Source organism: Saccopteryx leptura, chromosome 1 (assembly GCF_036850995.1).
Source record: "Saccopteryx leptura isolate mSacLep1 chromosome 1, mSacLep1_pri_phased_curated, whole genome shotgun sequence".
Lineage (NCBI taxonomy): Eukaryota > Metazoa > Chordata > Mammalia > Chiroptera > Emballonuridae > Saccopteryx > Saccopteryx leptura.
This window is the reverse complement of record NC_089503.1, coordinates 150776927-150798734: the sequence shown is the minus strand read 5'-3', so window position 1 is coordinate 150798734 and position 21808 is coordinate 150776927. Positions and strand designations below refer to the sequence as shown.

The window sequence follows — 21808 nt, the reverse complement described above, 5'->3', positions numbered from 1 at the left end:
CTCCAGTGGAATGCTGTCCTAGCCCCAGGAGAGAGGGTGAGGCATGAGATTCTCTTTCCCTTTGCTGGTGGTTGGCCAAGGGCTGGGAATAATATTATTCGGTTCTCAACAATGAGATCCAAGACAGAGAAAAATGTTTCGGAAGAGACTCCCTTGATAAGATTAATAATAATAATAATAATAATAGTAATAATAGTAAAATCCTAAAAAAGGTCTTTGGCCATTTCTCCCACTAGGCTCCTGCCTTGGCATGTGACTGTATTGTTGGAGCCTCAGCAGGCATCTGACGCTCACAAGGACCAGGACACAAGGACAACAGGCCAGCAGGTGGAGTAGGAAGGACAGAAGAGCTTCTGTCCCCAGTGACATGTTTGAACTGTTGAACCAGCCTCGAATGTCCACCTCAGGCTGCTTGTTTGTTGAAATGACTCAACACTTCTATTGTTTAGCTAAACCAGTGATTGACAAACTATGGCCTGGGGGTCACACCCAGGAACCAGGCACAGAGGCTGATGTGAGTGCCTACGGGGGCTCCAGCACACAAGCCAGACACAAACTGGCTATGGTTTCAATCTGTTGTCAAGTCAACCCAAATCGAGGCATCCAAATGCTTTTAACAAACTTTTTATTCTTCTGGGCTTCAAAGATAGTGTTGATTGTACACAGCAGAATAGAAAAGGCTTCTTGCGACACAACATGTTCAGTGGATACCTTCCAAGGAGGCCGCTTGGTCCCCACCCTCTGGAGCACCAGCGCATTTCCTGCATTTGGAGGTTAAAGCTAGAGACAGTCCACAGAGGACAAGACATGACAGGAAAACACTGGAAACCAACTTACTGACTTGAAAAAGAGCCTCTTCCACTTGTGGACCCAGCTGCTGACTCCCTCAGAAAGAGAGAGTCTGGGGCGGGGGGGGGGGTGTGAAATGCCCCCACTAATGTCAGCCCCCACTGAACACCGCTCTGGGCCATGGGCCAGCCTGTACTGTGGCACCTTGGCAAATGGTTCACCTATTGACCGCGTCTTCTGCACACTCAGAGTCACATGGAGTTCACAGTGGGGAGCCCGTGAGACGAGTGTTGTACCAAAGTCACAACAAACACCATTCACGTCTCACCACAGGGCCACAGCCAAGCAGAACTGGGCTCTTCTTTGCCTCTGTACTCAGCACCTGTCCCGGTGCCTGGCACACAGTAGGTGGTCAGTGAGGAACAGCCCACGGTCTACACCCAGTACTGGTTGTGCTTCAGCGTTGGGTTGGTGCATCGGCAGAGCTGGACCATGTCGGGATGCAGATTCACCCACGCCCCCCAAGGAGCACACTTGTCCGGGGGCTCGGTGACTGGAGAGGCCACTGGTGCACACGGCGGGGCCCAGAAGGGACTGACTGGGGCACTGCTGGGGCTGTGTACCAGGGGCGTCACTATGACAGTGGGGACAGTTCTGCTCCTTTCTGGCAGAGGACTTGTGGTTGTGGGTTCCCGGGAGGTCTGGGGCTCAATAAGAGATTTTATCTTTTCTACCTTCTGGCCCCGAAGCCAGACACACATGGCCACCACAGTGACTATCAGCAGGAAGATGGTAGCAGCCAAGGGTACGATGACCACCAGAGGGTATCTGCTCTCCCCGGGCTGGGTGGGAGCCCCCCAGCTGGCCTTGGTGGCAGCTGGTGGCCAAAGAACCCTGGTGGGAGAGGTCTTGCCATCCATAGGGGGGCCTTCACTGCCGTGGCCTCCCCAGACACCTGCTTCCTGCTGTCTGGTTGGGGTCAGAGTCCACAGAGCCTCTGTCTGTGACGTGGGTCCCAAGGAACCCACAGCCTTCCTCTGAGAGGGAGCTGGAGGCACAAGGTCACCTGCAGTGACAAATGAAGAAACATCAGGGGGGAGAGTTTGCCAAAGTAAGGCATCAGGTGGGACTATAGTGAAGAGGAGAGCGCCCACTGCTGGCTGGACGCAGTCCGCCCTGAGCAGGAAAGTGAAGGAGTCATTGAGCCTACTGGTGCCCGTCACATTGGCGCGTGGCTGGAGCAGCACCAGCCCCTGGTCAATGTCCCTCTGAGTGAAGACAGTGGCGTCTTCTGTCACAGGGCCATGGCTCGCTCTCCGGACAAGTCTTCCATGGACTGGGGGGCCTGTCACTTCAAATGTGGGGTCATTGTTAGTCCTGTTAGCCAGCTCACTAGCATCAAGGTCCTCTCTCGTCAGCCGATAAGCCACTCCGTTGGCAACGGTCAGATGTGACCGAGCCCGCAGGAGGGGCTGCACCCGGATGCCCAGCACTTGCCCAGTCAGGTTGCTCTCTGACGTGAACAGGGAGAACTGCAGCTGGTCCTCCGAGGCCGACATGTTTGTCATGTGGTAGGAGAGTCTTCCCGCATCCAGATCTTCCTGCCCAAAACGGAAGACCACCTGGTTCTCCATGATCAGGCGTCCATGCCGGGGAGGCTGTGTCATCTCGTAAGTTATCTGGGGGCTCCTCCCATTGGTCACCGCAAACAGGTGAGCACTAGTGACAGGGACGGTTGTCCGGCCTTGGGGGAGAAGCAGGTCAGTGAGGTTCACCAGGGTGATGGTGACGGGGATGACCTCCAGGTGGAAGAGCTTGTAGAGCGGGCGGTGTCGGCCGTCAGTCACACTAAAGTAGAACGCTCCGGGGGACGGGCTCCCATCGTGCGTGAAGCAGAGCTGAGCGTTGTCAATGTCAGCTTGTGTGAAATGGTGTACAGGTATCTCTGGGCTGTGAGCCAGGGACAAAAAGCCGTTGGTAGGTGTGCGGAGGAGCGTGTACCTGATCTCCTCCGGAGGGCTGTCTTGATCTTCCACCTTCAGACTTGCAGGTCCCACAACCAGCCTGTCACCCTGCAGAACTTTCAACCGAAGCCCCTTTGTCTTTAATGCTGGTGGCTGGTCGTTAACAGGAGAGATGGTGATGTGGAACACCTCTTCCAGAGAGTCGGCCTCTGGCTCGGTGGCAGGCTCGCTCTTTGGGTTTGGCCACACGGCAAAGGTGAAATGATCGGCCAGTGAGTCGGAGTCATCGTGAAGGTAGGTGACTTTAAACTTGTTAATCATGTCCTGGGGGAAATTGGGGTTTCCTTTGGTGACATTGCTCTCTCCGACCATAATGGTTCCGTGGTAAGGAAGAGATGTCACCTGGAACCAGATTTCATGGGAAGAACGCTGGGATTGGGATAATTTCAATAAGAGGTTGGACGCGTCCAGCATAGATCGGTCAATAAGGACTTGGTCTCCCTCCTTGACAGCAGCCCCTGTCAATGAAATGAAAATATCAAGAACAAAGTGGTATCTCATCAAACTTTTAGATGACAGCTTTTATAAAGCACGCTCTCTCTCAAATTTGCTTGTCCCAACAGATTATTCAAAACACCTTTCTTGGTCAAGAATGTGGATTAGCATTGCTACCCCAGGCATATGAAAAATAATAGATTTTTCAATATACCTACCCACAATATCCAGCCAACATTCCAGCAGGGGAGTTTGAAACCTTGAGTTTCTATAAAATGTCAATTTCCTAACGTACCAACCACTAGACAGTCTCTTGCAGCTTTTTATACCCTTTTCCATTTTTTTGTTTGCCACTTTCATTTTCTGCCAACACTGTTCAGTCACAGGCATGGTGAGTTCCAATGGGGAAGTTCAGATGAAACTCTTTAACGTTCATGTGCCGTCCTTCCCGCAGCCACAACGATGAACGCTTTGAGAAGACGGGGCCCAGGCAAAGAGCGCACGTAAAGAAATAATACATTTTTTATCACCGTCGTCAGTTCGACATCCAAGGCTGACGTCGTGGCACTGACAATTAAAAAGGGAAATCCTTATCTCCAAACCGTCCCTGCTTTAATAAGCAGAGACAAGGTGCCGACCACAGCATGGTGGGGGGCTGTACCTGTATTGGCGAGCAGACGACTGGCCTGGCCAGGCTCGTGAACATCGTATGAAATAGTGACATGAAACTCCTGGGGGCCCAGAGCCGCCGGCGGGGAGGATGCTGTGAATGTGAAAGAGTCTTCCGCAGTCCAGCCAGTGTTCTCCCGGTCCACATGCTGGTATAATATCAGCTGTTCACTGACCTGCACAGACAAGTGAGAAAAATCAATGCCTCACTTCAAGAACAACATGAGATGAACATGTATGTGAGCTGGACAGGTTCCTCTGCTCATCACGCTCAAATTACTACACATATCCATGCAAGTGCAGTCATGTTAAAACGTGCGGTGACATTGGTCAAGCCTCAGTGAGTCAGTGATAAAAGTGATCTGTCAGAGAAAGAAAAGCACATTCATGTTGAGATGACTAATGCCATCTCCATGTGGGTGGCCCTTCCTCCGACAACAGCGACTGAAGGTTCCAAAACTGTAACCACACAAGGGAAGGCTGGAGATCGAACAGTCAACTCTTAATTCCGATAGGTCACAGCTTTTCCAACCTGTGGTCTATGACAATATCCGAATGTACCAGTGTGGATTTTGCCAAGGTATCTGTCTACATTGAAACTGCCTATTATATCATTTACAGAGTAGCATTTGGGAATACCGTATTTATGAACAGAACTTGGGGGCTGCACTGGTCCAGGGGATGTATCTAGAACTAGACTTCTGGTCTAGTGATTTTCCATGGAATACAAGCCCTCCGTCCTCAGAGTCACCAAAAAACTGTTTTTGAGTCTTTTGTTCCTCATCCTATCCAAGGAGGAGGCAAGGAAATGCTGTCTCTTGGGAATTTTCAACAAGGAGAAGAAACTCTCACATCTCAACATTTCCTCATCAAGAAGCCAGGCTCCTCGTGAGACATGGGAGTTTCTCCAAAGATGGTCATTGCTGGTACTAACTAGTAACTTCATTCCCCAGCAGTTCTTGGGGGTGAAGTCAATCTTTTTTAGCAATCCTGCCATGTCTATTCCCAGTTTAAGATTTATGACAAAAGATTAGTCATGCATTCTTCCTCTAAGAAAGAGGTGACTGTGCCATGGATTTTGGGACTGGAGGTTGGTTCTTAGAAGGTTCCTATCCCTCTTCAAAGAGGCACCATGCTGTAAGGCAAAATAGGTTCCATTTGTTTGCTTGTTTGTTTTTTGTATTTTTCTGAAGTTAGAAGCGGGGAGGCAGTCAGACGGTGATTCACCTGGCATGCCCACCAGGGAGCAATGCTCTGCCCATCTGGGGTTGCTGCTCCATTGCAGCCGGAGCCATTCTAGCGCCTGAGGTGAATACATGGAGCCGTCCTCAGTGCCCGGGCCAACTTTGCTCCAGTGGAGCCTTCACTGTGGGAGAGGAAGAGAGAGAGACAGAGAGGAAAAGGTGGAGAAGCAGATGGGCACTTCTCCTGTGTGCCCTGTCCAGGAATCGAATCCAGGACTTCCACATACCAGGCCGATGCTCTACCACTGAGCTAGCTGGCCAGGGCCAAAACAGGTTCAGGTTTTTTTTTTTATATTAAAAGTAACAGTCTATTAACCAGGAGGAAAGGTTTCCCTGGAAGGTGGACAATCTTGTTGATTCCTCCCTTGGGATAAGTGAAAATTAGTGTTCCTGGAAAATACATGTAGAACCCATTCTTAGAATAATTTAAAGATCTCCTGAAACCTACAGTCTGGAAGGGATTTTCTCAGGGAAAGAATGGTGCTCACAGATGGAAGAGTGGAGATGAAGGTCAGAAGTCTTCAGAGTGAAGTCACAGAAGGAGAGTCCCCAACATGGCTGTGTCCTTCAGGACACACTGGTGGAGGTCTGTGATAGGCTCTGCTTCTGAAAAGTCATTTCAAGAGTGAGACACTGTGCACAACCAATTGCCTTATTTTGCATGGGAGAGAGGGAGAGTTTGATCAGGTGCATCTTGAGTGTGTAAGCTTGAAGTCTGGGGAGCAGGTGATCGGATGCCCAGGTGGGAGTCAGGGAAGCAAGTGCCTGGGGAATGTCCACCTGCCAGTCATGCCCTGAAGGAGGGTTCAGGTGAGTGGCCTTTAATTAGAGGCCAGAGGTTAGAGGTCAGGTTTTGCCTCATCAGCTGTGAGAGTCAGGTTCTAAGGTGTGTGTATTGGAGTGAAGGGGGGTAGGAAAGGGAGATTGAGACCAAGACTTTATGAGGGAAAGTATGGGGTAAATCTATGGAGAGAAGGATCTCAGAAAAGCATTAGAAATTTGGTTACCTCAAAAAGCAATTAGCCTTAGAAAACCTTCCAACAGGTCTGCATACTTCTATTGTGCTAAATACAGCTAGGTAGGCCCTGGCCGGTTGGCTCAGTGGTAGAGCGTCGGCCTGGCGTGCAGGAGTCCTGGGTTCGATTCCCGGTCAGGGCACACAGGAGAAGCGCCCATCTGCTTCTCCACCCCTCCCCCTCTCCTTCCTCTCTGTCTCTCTCTTCCCCTCCTGCAGCCAAGGCTCCATTGGAACAAAGATGGCCTGGGCGCTGAGGATGGCTCCATGGCCTCTGCCTTAGGCACTAGAATGGCTCTGGTTGCGACAGAGCAACGCCCCAGATGGGCAGAGCATCACCCCCTGGTGGGTATGCCAGGTGGATCCCAGTCGAGCGTATGTGGGAGTCTATCTGACTGCCTTCCCATTTCCAACTTCAGAAAAATACAAAAAAAAAAACAACCCAAAACAGCTAGATAAACCACTTAGCTGAATCCCTGGGCCCTGGGATTAAGGAAAGGGGAGAGGGGAGGTTTTTGTTTCTTATGGATTGAGCTGAGCCCAGAGAGTTTCTCCGTTACAGATGGAATCTTTCTGGATATGGATGGAATGTTTCTGGAATGTCCTTAGAAATGCAACACTGTAGATGTGGAAGCAGTAATGCGATAAATGCAGAAGGAAACCCAGCCTGGGAAAAATCACCGATTGGCAACCACCACTCTAATAAATGTTTCTAGCAGGAATCTGAAAACAGTTGCTAAAACTAGTAAACAAAAGTGGGAGGCGATACAGGGTAAATAGTTGCAAAGTGCCTTCATGAGCTTCGTGTTGATAGCAAAGGGGAGACAAGCCCCCTCAGAGTGGGGACGCCTGGGAGACAGCACCTGAGCCAGTGATGAAGGCAACGCCCTTGCCCCGAGGGACAGACAGAATGGACCACAGCCCCTCCCGACGCCAGCACCTCTGTGGTGTCCCTGCCAGGAAGGCACACCTGCATCTGATCATGAGGAGACGGCCGATGAAACCAAACGGGGGCATTCTACGAGTCCCTGGTCTGTTCTCTCAAAAAATGTCAACACTACTACAGGATGGGTCCAGGTTAAAGAACACTAAAGACACCTGCCGACCAAATGCTATGCTTTGTGCTGTGGGTTGTTTTTTGTTTGTTTGTTTTTTCTCTTGCTATAGAGGACATTTGGAAAGTCTATAGATTATATAATAGCATTGTATCCATATTAATTTCATGATTTTGGAAATTACTCTGCAGTGGTAAAAGAGAAAGGCCTTGTTTTTAGGAGATGCACACGGAGGTATTTAGAGTTAAAGGGGGCATCATGTCTGCAACTGGCTCTCAAAATTTCAGAAGTGTATGTGTGTATGTGAGTGTGTGTGTGTGTATGACTGTGTGTATGTATATGTGTGTGTATATGACTGTGTGTATGACTGTGTGTATGTATATGTGTGTGTATATGACTGTGTGTATGTGTGTGTATGACTGTGTGTATGTATATGTGTGTGTATATGACTGTGTGTATGTGTGTGTATGACTGTGTGTATGTATATGTGTGTGTATATGACTATGTGTATGTGTGTGTGTGTGACTGTGTGTATGTATATGTGTGTGTATATGACTGTGTGTATGTGTGTGTGTGTGTGCACACAGGAAAGTTAGTTAAATGCTAACATTTTGGGGATACAGATGAACAGTATATGGGAATTTTGTTACTGTTTTACAATTGTTCTGTAAGTCTGAACTTTTTTTTTGTTTAAAAAATAATTTAAAACCTATAAATCCATGTTGTTTCACTATGTCAACTTCAAGAAGGAACCAAGAGTCTCTTCTCTCTGATGGCCCATTTCTCTGATGATGCAGAACAGGGGAAGGAACCCACAAATGCCTTGGGCACTCTGAACTCAAAGAGGGGTCATTCCTATCCCAATATGCCCCCCACACACACAACTTGGTCCATTTCTCTAGGATGATAACAAGGCTGTATTCCTACCTGGCCTATGAATGGGTAGGCATGTGATTTCAAATTCTAGACCTTCTCAGAATAGTGTTTTATCTGAAGGGACAATACAATACCATCCCTTAGCTCTCTGGGACCGAAACCTCTGGGTCTCATATCTTCGGATGCTAGAGAAGTGCACAGAGGAATGTTTGTCACTGGCTAAAGAGATCAATTTGGTTCTAAGAAGCCCAGGGTCTCTGTTGACTTTTCTGTGATGGGTTCAAGTTTAGAGGCTGCTAGGAAGCTCAGAGGAGCTGGGAACTTAGGCATCTTCTCCCTTATCCTCAGTCGCAGGGCTACGTGGTAGCAGAGCTGGGACCAGAAGCCGGGCCCCAAGAGTGTGGACAAAGTGCTCTCTCCCGTAGCACTTCATTGTGGACACAGTGGTCCCATCTGCCTGAATTGCTACTCGTCTGTACACATATTAATATGAAAATGGAAGCAGAGGCGTGTCCTAAAATTGGAGCCTTGAATTGACCAGACCTCAATTGAAATATGAATGCAGGCCCTGGCCGGTTGGCTCAGCGGTAGAGCGTCGGCCTGGCGTGCAGGGGACCCGGGTTTGATTCCCGGCCAGGGCACATAGGAGAAGTGCCCATTTGCTTCTCCACCCCCCCTCCTTCTTCTCTGTCTCTCTCTTCCCCTCCCGCAGCCGAGGCTCCATTGGAGCAAAGATGGCCCAGGAGCTGGGGATGGCTCCTTGGCCTCTGCCCCAGGCGCTAGAGTGGCTCTGGTCGTGGCAGAGCGACGCCCTGGAGGGGCAGAGCATTGCCCCCTGGTGGGCAGAACATCGCCCCTGGTGGGCGTGCTGGGTGGATCCCAGTCGGGCGCATGCGGGAGTCTGTCTGACTGTCTCTCCCCATTTCCAGCTTCAGAAAAAAAAAAAAAAAAGAAAAGAAATATGAATGCTACCAACTCTCAGCTCTGTGGCTTTTATGCAAGTCATTTACTCTCTCTGAGCCTCCATTTCTGCACTAAAATATAGAATAAGATCTCAATTATAGATGTACATTTGACCTAATTGACCCGTAGCCACATTGATGCTCAAAATGGCAGGCACTGAGTATTTTTCGATTGGTCTTCCAAGCACGCACCTCACTGACCAGTCCCTTGCTGGGCCACCAGGGGGTCTGGTTAAGGTGCAAGGCTGTCCTCAGTTTCTTAGGGAAGCTCAGCGCAAGTATCAGGCAATCAGGAAGTTCGAAAGCATGCTTAGTAAAATATTTTCCATCAAAACCATGGAATAGGTAGGCTGGAATTTTGGCACATACTCCACGAACTTACTTCTAGCTGCTTTGTAAACAAGTATTAGTTCACCAGTCTATACATGGCATTTCAATAAATACTGGTTTAACAAACATATAAACTACTTTAAAAGTGTTTCACAAAATTTAACTATGATGTATAATGTATTTACACTATGAAGCAGCAGAAATAAGGCATCCAAGGTATTTCTTACTCATTTATTTAACAAAAACATGCAAATGGTGCCTAACTTCTATTGAGTCATCAGTATGTGCTAAGCACTCTGTTAGGCATGTTATGTAACTCAATTTATTTAATGTTGTTTTTTGGTGTGTTTATTTTGCCCATCTGAGGCTCAGAAAATTTCAATAATTCACCTCCATCCAGCAAGTGGGCGAGCCCAGTGTTTAGTCTAGTCCCATGGGACTCCAGAATTAATGCTTTTCCCACAACACCGACCCTAAAGGGTGGGAAGCTCAGTGAGACCGTAGGCTACCACAAAATTCACAAGATGTGCTCTCCAACCCCAAGGAGTCTAGCAGGAGTAAGGTGGCAGGTGCGATGAGGGAGACACAGGCCAGTCTGTGGTCTGACTGGCTAGGACACAGTCATTCTATGTACTGTATTGACGACAAGTGGTGAGTTGAAGAAAGGCTGCCTCCCAGTTCTGCGTTGCTGCCACTGTGACCAGGTGAGGCTTCCCAGTTCTCCTCTGTTGCTGCCACTCAACAGCAGCAGTAATACAGAAACTTAGCCAAGGAGAAGGCATTCATTAGGCTGGGATCCATCAGCCAATTGCCAGCGTGAACCAAGAATGATGACTACGGTGACAACACAACACAATCATTGCTACACATGGAAAAACATGCTTGCAGATAACTCAGTGACCTGTAAAGGCAAAGCTAAAATTGCCAGAACAGCCTGACCGGTGGTGGCACAGTGGATAGAGCGTCGACCTGGGACACTGAGGTGCCTAATTTGAAACCCCAAGGTCACAGGCTTGAACATGGATTTGCCAGATTAAACATGGGGTCGCTGGCTTGAGCGCGGGATCATCAGCATGGTCCCGAGGTCACTGGCTTGAAGCCCAAGGTCATTGGCTTGAAACCAAGATCACTGGCTTGAAACCAAGGTCACTGGCTTGAGCAAGGGGTCACCAGTCAAGCACATATGAGAAGCAATCAATGAACAACTAAGGTGACACAACTACAAGTTGATGCTCCTCATCTCTCTTCTTCCTCACTCTCTCTCTATATATTTCCTGTCTCAGTCTCTATTTCTCTCCAAAAAAAAAAAAAAACTCAAACAAATAAACTGGCAGAAAATATCCAAAATGATGACTGAGGTCACTGACACCAAGAACCTTATCCTCCCTGCTCAGAAAACTAACGGACACTTTTAAATGATCCCATGGTATTCTCCATTAAGCTGTAACAGATGAATTTCTATCCTATGGGAAATACGTTCACAATTCCTTAATGTGTTATCCTAAGCAATAAATCCAGATTCTGGGGAAAGAGGTGATTAAACAAAATTCATAACGGATGGCACTGTTTCCCATGTGTGGCCCTGGAGACAGCCGTCTGTCTGGCAGCAGCAGCAGCAAAGGCAAGCAGGCTGCTCTTCTGTCCACACAACACAGGGGCTGAGATGCAATCGCCGCACTATGAAAAAGGAGAAAGGCCAGGCGCCACATGCCTCAGAACCAGAACACTCTGCTAATGACCCAGCAGAGCCCTGGAACAAGAACCGCTCCATTAGCTCTGTGCTCTACTTTGGAAAGGATTGGGGCTAGAGAGAATGCAATTTTTACTGGTCCTCACATTCTCTGAAATAAACAGTAACATCTCTAAATTTGTAAAAGGCTTTTTGTTTCATTGTAACCCTACAATGATTCACTTCTTCTGTATATTCGTGTATTTAATGCTTCAGGATATAAGATCTTCCCACAAGTTTTTTGTGGTTTAGCTTTTCCCCTGTAAGCAGATGGAATATTTATGGTAAAAAACAAGAATGGTACTTGTTTCTATGGGTAGCTTAACATGGTAGGGCTTAGAAAATAGTTGGTGTATTCTGGGATAAGAAAATATTTTGAACTATAACAGATGTTTTCTCCACAATTACTTGGCCAATGCATGATATTAAGCATAATGGACAGTGTCCAGATTTACTTCATCAGATAAATCCATACAGAGCCACTGACTAAAATGGTCATTTTTATTGGCCCATCCAAAGCAAGAAAAGGTGAGGGTTTTATGGGCAAAAGACAGTGGTTTTCCCTCCCTCAGACGAGGTGCTACGGCACTAGGAACATTTTTAGTCCTTTAAGGTCAAGGTTGAGGGAGCACTCAACCCTCACCTCCCCGAAAGTCTCTCCTGGCTGGACACTCAGCAGGTTATTGGCTCGAACTGACCCTTGAATTGAGCACACCTGGTCTAGAAAGCCAGGAAGCGTCCGAAGCCATTTGATGACGCAAATGTGGTTGAATGGTTCTGAGCTCTTTTCACAACTAAAGTGGTTTCCTGCATAATCTCTCTTCCCACTGACCTGATTTGGAAGCGGTCTAATCAAAGCACATAATATGTGCTCAATAAATATTTGCGTGAAGTAATTTCAGAGAAGAGGATCCGACCATTGTCGCCACCTCCGAAACCCACCCCACCATTTCTTTACCTCCCGAATGTTCTGGAAGCTACTGGGAAAGTAAACTGAGCCATTGTAAAAAGGCCAAGAGTTGACCAGGTCCAATGTGATAGAGGCTGTAAAACTGCTTATTTCAGGAAAAGATTTCATATTCCATTTGCACGCGAAAAAAGGAGACAGGATCTGGGAGAGGGGAGTCAGGAAGCTGAATAATAAGTTTCTCTCTCTTTCCAAGTCGCAAACAAAGAAACAACAACCAAAAAATGTGCATTTCTGGACACACAAGCTGCTCACAGCTGGGATGCCTTTAGGTTGAACACCAACTGGACTGAATTTATTGAGGATGCCCTGCCTTACATTTCTCAACAGAAATGTCAGTGCTTTCATGTTTTCTAATTCTACTTCACAACAGTTTTGTTATTTTCATGCTCAGAAAAACACACAGGCTGGGGAGGGCCAGGGTGAGCCCTCTTTGTTTGACCCCCATTGAGGTTTCTCTGCACTCCCCTCCTCTGCCCCCATTGCTGAGTCTTCATGGCTGTGGAAGCGGAAGGTGTTCCCATAAAATTCACTCATAGAAATTTAGAAAGGCCGCCAAACATATCCTGTAAAACACTTCAACTTTGCTACAGCAGCTCCCACCCCCACCCCTGCCCCCAGCCGGAGGACTCCTTCTGCCTCCAGCTGGTGCTCCACCCAAGCACCAAGTGCTCCACCCAGGATGGGCCCCCCTGACATTTCCTCAGCGCCTCCCTGCCCCATTGCACAGGGACCAGTGTTCCAGAACACCAGGGACTCTGCCCCAAAGGGAAACAGTAAGCAGGTTCTAGTGGGAGGCAAAGGTCACTCTCTTCTCGTGACCTCATTTCCATTCATTTCATCACCGCAGCGCTTTAAACACAGCAGCCAGTTCCAGTGTCCCGGAAAACTGCCTGCCCCTGTGATAAATGAGCCTTTTGGCTATTGTGAGAGGAAAGGAAATGCTTATATTTCCAAAAACAAAAAAGATAACAGCAGCCTTAGCTACCCTTTTATTTAGTGTCCACGGCAGTGCACTAAGCAGCGTTGTATTCAGTTCATGGTCATCCATTACAAACTCCAAGAGGAGAGTACAGCAGAAAGGGACAGAAGCAGGACCTAGAGTCAAAGCCCTAGGTTTAAACCCTGGTGCCTCTGGGCTCTGTAACTGAGGGCAAGTTGCTTAACCTTTCTGTGCTGTAGGATCAAGCCTGTGTCCTGAGATTATGAATAGTACAGAAGAAAGATTAGCACAGCACCTGGGACATGGTTTCAACAATTATGACAACTACTTCCACTTTACAGATGAGAAAACCGAGGTTTAAAGGATACATAACCTGCCCTAACTTACAGAGCTAATCCAGATCTTCTGACTTGGGCATCCAAGCGAATGAATGGCCTCAGTCACGAGTGATCAGTAGCCAAACAAGGAGCAGAAACAAGGCACCTGACCCCTATATTATATGCCCTGTTCACGCCCACACCAGAAACACAGAGCATGTGGGCCACTGAGCTGAATTTCCAGTCTCTGAGAATCTATTTCCCACGCTGCTTTACAGAGACAGGAATCGTCACCTCAGGGAGGGGACTCGCATAAGAAGCCTCACATGCAGTCTGGTGCCTGGTGTACAAATAGGAGCTCTCCTTTCTCCTCTGAGTCACTACAGCCCAAGGCCAGGGCCCGAGCCAGGGGTGGGTGGTGCACACTTTGGAGAGGACAGCGCCGGTGGTGGTGAGAAGAGCTGTACACCTGGCCCCTCCGAGAAGAACGAAACTCCTTTCCCCACACCTGACTTGTGGCTTTCACACTGGAGCCCGCCCCTGTCCCCACAAGGATCAGCATCTGGCCAGAGGCCCCTGGTCCCAGACAGCCCTGTGCGGGCCCCTCACTGTCCCCAAACCCCCATATAATCCATCACCAAATTCAGCTAATACCTGCCATTGTTACTCTTTCTTTCTTTTTTCTTTCTTTCTTTCTTTCTTTCTTTTCTTTCTTTCTTTCTTTCTTTCTTTCTTTCTTTCTTTCTTTCTTTCTTTCTTTCTTTCTTTCTTTCTTTCTTTCTTTCTTTCTTTCTACTTGCTTCTTGGTTCTTAAAGTAAAAGGAATAATGAGAAAAGAAAGAAAACCTTAAAATAATTGGATTTTAACCGATCGAGACATTGCCTGCCCCTGGGGCCCTAGAACTAGCTTAGAGTTTTCATTCCTAGTTACAAATGTGCTATACTCTGAAGGTGGTTTGTTTTCATAGGAAAATGTACTCTACACAGGGTGGGGCAGACGTCGGTTTGCAGTTGTGAGTATGTGAAACACGGAGCCTATTCTTGTATTAGTATTTCTTAATTATTGTATTATTTTCTATGCAAACAACTGTGAACCTGCACCTGGCCCGCCCTGCATTATGAGCAGTGCTCTGATGAGCAGGCTGCCCACAAGGGTAGGTGGGTCTCTTGTTCTGAGTATTCCAGGCCGCCTCCTCCCTCCCCGCCTCATTGACTTGAGGCTTGCTCATGTGACTTTCTTTAGCCAATCAGATGTGAGCACAGTGATCCACCTCACTACGAAGCACAAACTTTAAGAGTCATCATGTGATCAAATAGGACAGTGGTCCCCAACCTTTTTTGGGCCACGGACTGGTTTAATGTCAGAAAATATTTTCACAGACCAGCCTTTAGGGTGGGAAGGATAAATGTATCACGTGACTGAGACAAGCATCAAGAGTGAGTCTTAGATGGATGTAACACAGGGAATATGGTCATTTTTTAAAAATAAAACATCGTTCAGACTTAAATATAAATAAAACGGAAATAATGTAAGTTATTTATTCTTTCTCTATGGACCGGTACCAAATGGCCCATGGACCGGTACCAGTCTGGGGCCCGGGGATTGGAGACCACTTAAATAGGAGATTTGACTGTGGGTGGCCAGCACACTAGGCAGTAGACAGATGAGGTAGCACAGAAATGTACCCTTGAAACCTATAGCATTGTCTTCATCAATGTCATCCCCATAAACTCAATCTTAAAAAAATAATAAAGAGTCACCATGTGGTTCTGCGGTCACCACTTTTCCCTCTGCTGCAAATACAGCAATGTCCAAGGGAGGGGCTGCCCCTTCAACCTGGACCCCAGAATAACGGAGAGACCCACAGCTTATCTACTATGTAAGTGAGAAATAAACGTGTTACTGTAAGCCTCTGAGATGTAAGGGTTGTTTGCTGCTGCAGCGTACCCTGCTGGACCCTGGCTACCGCATCCACACCATATCAATCTAAAATACCATCTATTTGCAAACAACAACAGCAGCAACAAAAAAGTAGTGAAAACTAATGCTTTAAATAATCATCATCAATTTCTTTTAAGAATAAAATAAAAAACAAAGGCTGAGAGCCAAGGCATCTCTAAGTGACTGATGTCAGTGTTCAGAATGCAAGCTGACCCTGGGAGGTCTGGGTGCCTGTGGATACAGTAAGCTCCCCAGAGAATATAGATTTCACCCTCAGCCTTTTGTTCACCTCCAGGCTGCACCTGTGAGCTGGAGAATGCATACTTCCTCTCTCCAGTATCCCTCCAGAGCTTCTACAAGCCCCATGCTCTCCTCCCTTAAATGCATCCCGGACGAAGGGGGTGGCAAAGAGAAAGCTACATGCCCTCCTGCCAGTCACGCTGGAGAGAAGCTAGGCTCCGGGGTTAAAGGTGGCATGGGTGTCCACGTGCCATTTCCTCTAACCCTGACTTCAGCGTTTTTATTCTTTAGTCGTGTAAACCTACAGCCAGCCACATCAACGAACGGTCAGACCCTGGTCCACACTGTTCAAGAATGAAAGAAGAAGTTGAAAGGCCAACGAGAAGTGGTTACTTTTTGGAAGGCCATTTGGAAATGTGGACTTCTAGAAAATAAAATCACACATAAGCAAGTACGTCCCGTCAGTCAGATTCCCAGGATGTAACTCGGGACAGAACCAAAAGGTTGGAAGGTTTGTATCCATGAAATGGAAAGCTAGGCGGTGGGGTGGGTACAATACCAGCCAAGTTTAAAGCAGATGCCTCTGGATACAGATTGAATTCACACACACGTCTTTATCTGGACACATTGGACTATAAGGTATGAAATAACGTATATAGCATCACACCTTACATATGAACATACACAGACACCTCCTGCAGGTTCATTCCTGTGACTGTGCTCTCAATTTCCTTTGAAATCTGTCTTCAGTGATACAAGGACCCCTTTTTATTTATTAGACACTGAGCTTGAACTTGCTCACGTTTTCTGACCATAGTGTTGCATGGGGGGCTTCCCACAGCGTCTGGTTTCGCAGCCCGCATGGGGAAATGGGGTCTTGCCTGGGCCGAGGGGCACATCGGCCTGGCTGCATGGGATGAACGGACACTCAGCCCTGTGCAGCTGCACAGACGGATGGACGGACATCAGTACTCACCAGATGCTGTGTAAACACGGAGACACCCTCGGAGCTGTTGTCCGCATTGACTCGCACCAGCCTCCCAAGTCTCGGGGCACTCATGACCATGAAAGTCACCGTTCTGTTTCCTGCACTGTCCACATCATTGGTCACAGCTCTCAGGTCCCCAGATGTAAGGGCCTTCGTGGAACCTAAGTGAAGAATCAAATGTGTGTGTGTGTACGGAGCACATGAGAGCTGCTGGCTAACCGAGTGGCCTTTATAGACCCCAGGAGCTCCGTCAGGGAGCGTCTGGCTTGAAACTGGGCTGTGAGGGGCTCACCATGGGTATGCTTTGCTCCTGAGGCCAGAGACCCAGGAGAGGAGTCCATGACTTGGGACTGTGTCCAAAGGTTAAACAGAGGGCCATGAAAGCTATACATTTTATATAGTTCCAGAAAGGTGACCCAGGGAATTTGGGCCACTTTAATACGTTTCTTACAGAATATTTGGTAAAACAGGAACCAGAAACTGCACACTCTCTAGGCTGTGGTGGCTATAACATCCCTTTACCCTAGTATTGTACAATGACTTCAATGACGAAACCAGAGTCCAGCCCGAATCCATGAAAGCCATGTGATCTTTTGCTGCGATCACAACTCCTCCAATTTTAGAACATTATTTTTATGGATTACTGTATTTTTCTTTTTTTTATCTTTTTTATTATTTATTTATTTATTTATTTATTTATTGTATTTTTCTGAAGCTGGAAACGGGGATAGACAGTCAGACAGACTCCCGCATGTGCCCGACTGGGATCCACCCAGCACGCCCACCAGGGGGCAACGCTCTGCCCACCAGGGGGCGATGCTCTGCCCCTCCTGGGCGTCGCTCTGTCATGACCAGAGCCACTCTAGCACCTGGGGCAGAGGCCAAGGAGCCATCCCCAGCGCCCGGGCCATCCTTGCTCCAATGGAGCCTCGGCTGCGGGAGGGGAAGAGAGAGACAGAGAGGAAGGAGAGGGGGAGGGGTACAGAAGCAGATGGGCGCTTCTCCTGTGTGCCCTGGCTGGGACCTCTGCACGCCAGGCTGACGCTCTACCACTGAGCCAACTGGCCAGGGCTGGATTACTGTATTTTTCAAACTACTAGGATACAGGAGTTTGTTTGCTTGCTCATTTTATTAAAACAGTCAATGGCATCCCAATCACTTTAAAAAAAATCAAGAGAAGCACCACACTTATTCTTAGAGAAAAACTATGGAGCTTAGAAAATGTTCAGACTAAAAGAATCTGAGTGAATAGGTCTTCAACAGGATTTTGATAAGGTTTCTTTTCACGAGCTCAAATGCTTAAGGCAATTCAAAATTTCACAACGCTTCCTAAAATGTGCCGCTACTGTTTCTGTTTCTGAAGTGACTGGGAGAGAAGTCTCTGGGTGTGCTATAGAGCATGTGAGTTCCCACCACCACTGACCGACTGTTGGACAACCACGCCAACCCACCTCTGTAAGCCACACACACACTGGCTTCCTGTGAGCTTATCGCCTACCTCAGACAGATGTGGGAAGTCAAAGACTAGTCCCGTGCCTAGCCCCATGGGGCCCAATCCTGGCTGCACTTCAGAACTACCTGGGGCTCAAAAACATACATGGCCAGGCCCCATCTCAGAGACTCCATTCAGGGGAGGCCAAGGCACTGGTATTTTTAAAAACTTCCCAGTGGTGGAGAACAACTGGCTAGGGTAACCATAATTCATAAAATGATTAGTGTCTTTCCCTATCTATATTTTACTAGCTTTTCATATCAAGTAAATAAATCACAAGTCTTGTTTTTTTAACTTTTTTTTAACTGTAATATAAATTTTATTGTTTCCTGTGCTGTCTACCTCAATGCAAGTTTAAATTATTTCCTCTCCTCCTCTCCTTTTTGTATTATATACTGTGCCAGTGGGTACATCTTTTCCTGGCCCTGTGATGTGGGTGCTGAGCCAGAGATGCTAACTTAGATCCTTCCCCTCGGCCGGGCTGAAGTGACCACTGGGCAAACAGCAGTGGAATCCCCTATAGTCCCTGGATGCACAAGGAAAGAAGGAGGGAGGGAGGAAATGGGAGGGAAGAAAAACTGTAAGACCTGGAGGCTTTCCTTGCTTCAAAGACCCCGAGGAGATAGGAGGAAACGGCGCACATGGACCATAAAGATGCAGTAGTTCCTCCCACTGCAGTAGTTCCTCCCGCCATTGGTCTTGGCCCTTGACCAACCTACCCTCTTCTGAGGAACAGGGGAGGGGACAGGGTGGGGCAGAAAAACAGCCGTGCTTTTGCTAAATTCCTGCAAAAAGAAGATCCTCTCTGGGACTCTCTTATTGTTGTTGCTATCACTCTACGGTAAAAGGTGACGCTCTATACGCTAAAGGGAGACTTTCTAAATACACTGGAAAACAATGAAACCCAAACACTCAAGGTAAAATATTACCTGGGAAGAGGCTCAGTCCTCTGTTTACTTCTAAGCGGATGACCAGAGCCCGAGCTGTGATGCTGAAGGTCTGCCATGGTGCGAAGTTCAAGCCGTTGGTGACCTGAAAGTCAAAGCCTCCTGACATCGCTCCTTTCCAAGAAAAAAATGACACTCTGGTCAATTTGGTTGTCCTGCGAGAGGCACCCACTCTCACTCTCTCCCCTGCCCCACGCCCCTGCAAAGCACCTCCCCAAGCTGGGCAGTGTGGGGCTACAGTCACTGAGCTCTCCAGAGCAAATACTGCCAGAACACCAACTTACAAGACCATCCATAAAGGTCTAAAACATGTATCCCCTCTCCCCCTTCCCTGTGACATAATAAAACAAAGAAAAGATGCTGCCTCCAATTTGTGTGTGTGTGTGTGTGTGTGTGTGTGTGTGTGTGTGTGTGTGTAACAGAGACAGAGAGAGGGACAGATAGGGACAGACAGGAAGGGGAAAAGATGAGAAGAATCAACTTTCTGTTGCAGCACCTTAGTTGTTCATTGATTGCTTTCTCATATGTGCCTTGACCGGGGGGCTACAGCAGAGTGAGTGACCCCTTGCTCAAGCCAGCGAACTTGGGCTCAAGCTGGTGAGCCTTGCTCAAACCAGATGAGCTTGCTCAAGCTGGCGACCTCAGGGTTGTCGAACCTGGGTCCTCCACGTCCCAGTCCGACACAATATCCACTGCACCACCGCCTAGTCAAGCCTCCAAATTTTTTTTTAATTGTAATGAATATTACCTGCCTTTTATTATTCAGAATCAACTTACATCAGTAAAAGTGATGCATGTATATAACACACACACACGCACACACACACACACACTAGCAACTTCTGAAATATTGATAAGGCTTACTTGATCACACTGAAAATCAAAATAAGGGGGAAGTAAATAACACTGAGCTCCGCCCCCCTCCCAACCCCCCAATAAAGCCTAATTATTCATTCCTCTCTCTCAAACTAGCTGTTTGGGGCCAAGAGGGGAAAGATCCAGGACCACGTTGGCTACATTCCTGCAAGAAGAGAATTCTACTCCCACACTCCTTTCAAGGGACAGGTGAGACCAGTAAAGGTGTACATTAACTGATGCAGAAAACCCACCTGGAGACAGCCCCCTATCCACCAGTGCCCCCCCCCCGCCCCGGGGTGCTTCCCCAGCCTGGCTCACAAAGCACCCGGCAGGGTGCAGTGTGCACAGCCGGAGGTGCGCACCCCACTACGCTCTGAAAGTGTTTATCGGCAGGGACTCCAGAGGCCCCAGGTCCCTGAATCAAGTAACGGCCAGAAATGTCCTCTTTGTTGCCCTCAGGAACATGTGGCTAGGAACAAAGAAGGCACAGTCAGGCTCCCTTAATAACATGATTTAATAAAGGGCTCAGCTGATGGCTTAACAGCTTCTGATAACTCTGAGAGGTCTGATTCCTCTTGCTCTTAGAAAGGTTACAGACTTCCAAAATTTTTCAGCAGAAAGAGTCATGCTTGAGAGAGAGAGAGAAAGAGAGAGAGAATTCTGAGTCCACCTAATTTAGAACAGGGGCCTGCAACCCAATGTGTTAGTTTGTTTGGTGGCTTGTTTTTACTGGACATAGCACTTGGAAAGTTGTATTGAATGAAACATGAAATTAGGGGGAGGATGCTTTCTGCCATTGGGCCCTGTGAACAGTTCATGGATCTGGAAATAAAATGGAAATGGAATCAATAAAAATTCTATCACAACCAAGCCTAGAATAGTACACTGGGAATGCCCTAACTATCACAGGAATCATGACCAGAGCGGGAAGGAGGGTGGGGTGGGGTGGAGGAGGGGGGCGGGACCTGCAGGGCTTTCTGCTGCTAACGTCAGATTTTCCTGACAGCACCCTCAGAAGGGCAACCCTAAACCACTTAGCCTCTCCCATCCTGGCTCCATCCACCTCCTTATGTTGTTATGTGGCCTGTAATGAGATTAATGCAGGGCACTTTGCAAAGAGGACATGCTAAGGGGGACTAATTAGACCCAAGCTTTTGTGCGGAGCTGCTGATGAACAGCTGTGGTGGGCCAGGCAGCTGGTTCCAGCAGCAGTCTGGTTGGCAGCTGGGCCCCAGCCACTGGGAGAGCCGTTGCTGCCTCCCGTCCACTTATGACGTGTGGTGGATTTGCTCTCAAAAAGCCTACCTCTGACTCTCTCTCCTCCCTGCTTTTTAAGGAGAAATAATTTTTTTCCCACTTGCCAAGAGCGCATAGTGGTAGCCTCGGCAGTTGACAAATAAAGCAATCCCGGGGCCTCGTTTTTACATGGACCCTTCATTGCAAATAGTAACATCCGTCCTCTAGCCTTGGGCGGGTGGCTGGCAGTGGAGAAGGCCCAGGGTCGGGGTCAGACCAACTTACATCCATCTGAGCCTCAGTTTCTTCATCTGTAAAATGGGGTCATTACTCCCCATGGCTCAGAGGACTCCTGCAGATGACATGAAATGGACCGAGGGGCCGCACTTCCTGCGGCGCCCGGCGTGGGCCAAAGAGTCCCTTTCCACTGCAAACGGCATCAGTTTAGAAATTTGAAACTTCCCTTATGCGCATCACCAAAGCAAGTCAAGTCTATCTGAAAATATGATATTCATTTCATTAAAAAAATGAAGAACTTTCTAGGTCCTCACCTAATAATACCTGGATTTGGGGGTATTCGCTAATCAAAACCACACATGGTCGGCTGATCCCTCCCCTCAGTTCAGGGCCTCTCTAAATGATTTGTGTTTTATTAATCAGCACATATGCACACAAGTAAGAAACAGAAACACACATACATGGAAAGGGTCATTCAATCTAGAAGCAAATGCTGCAGCACATTTGCGGGTC

At 47.9% G+C, this 21808-nt stretch overlaps 1 protein-coding gene across 1 annotated transcript in view; it reads right to left on the bottom strand.

Moving 5' to 3' along the window:
• Positions 1-576: 576 nt before the first annotated feature.
• The window catches only part of LOC136388144 (chondroitin sulfate proteoglycan 4-like), a 74519-nt gene continuing 53287 nt past the window's right edge, over positions 577-21808 (bottom strand). Inside the window, exons 10-13 of the mRNA XM_066360124.1 lie at positions 18947-19078; positions 16514-16686; positions 3910-4093; positions 577-3271 (exon numbers count right to left, since the gene is read on the bottom strand). Coding sequence (XP_066216221.1) covers positions 1224-3271; positions 3910-4093; positions 16514-16686; positions 18947-19078 — 2537 coding nt within the window. The 3' untranslated portion in view covers positions 577-1223. The remainder of the gene's footprint in view (positions 3272-3909; positions 4094-16513; positions 16687-18946; positions 19079-21808) is intronic.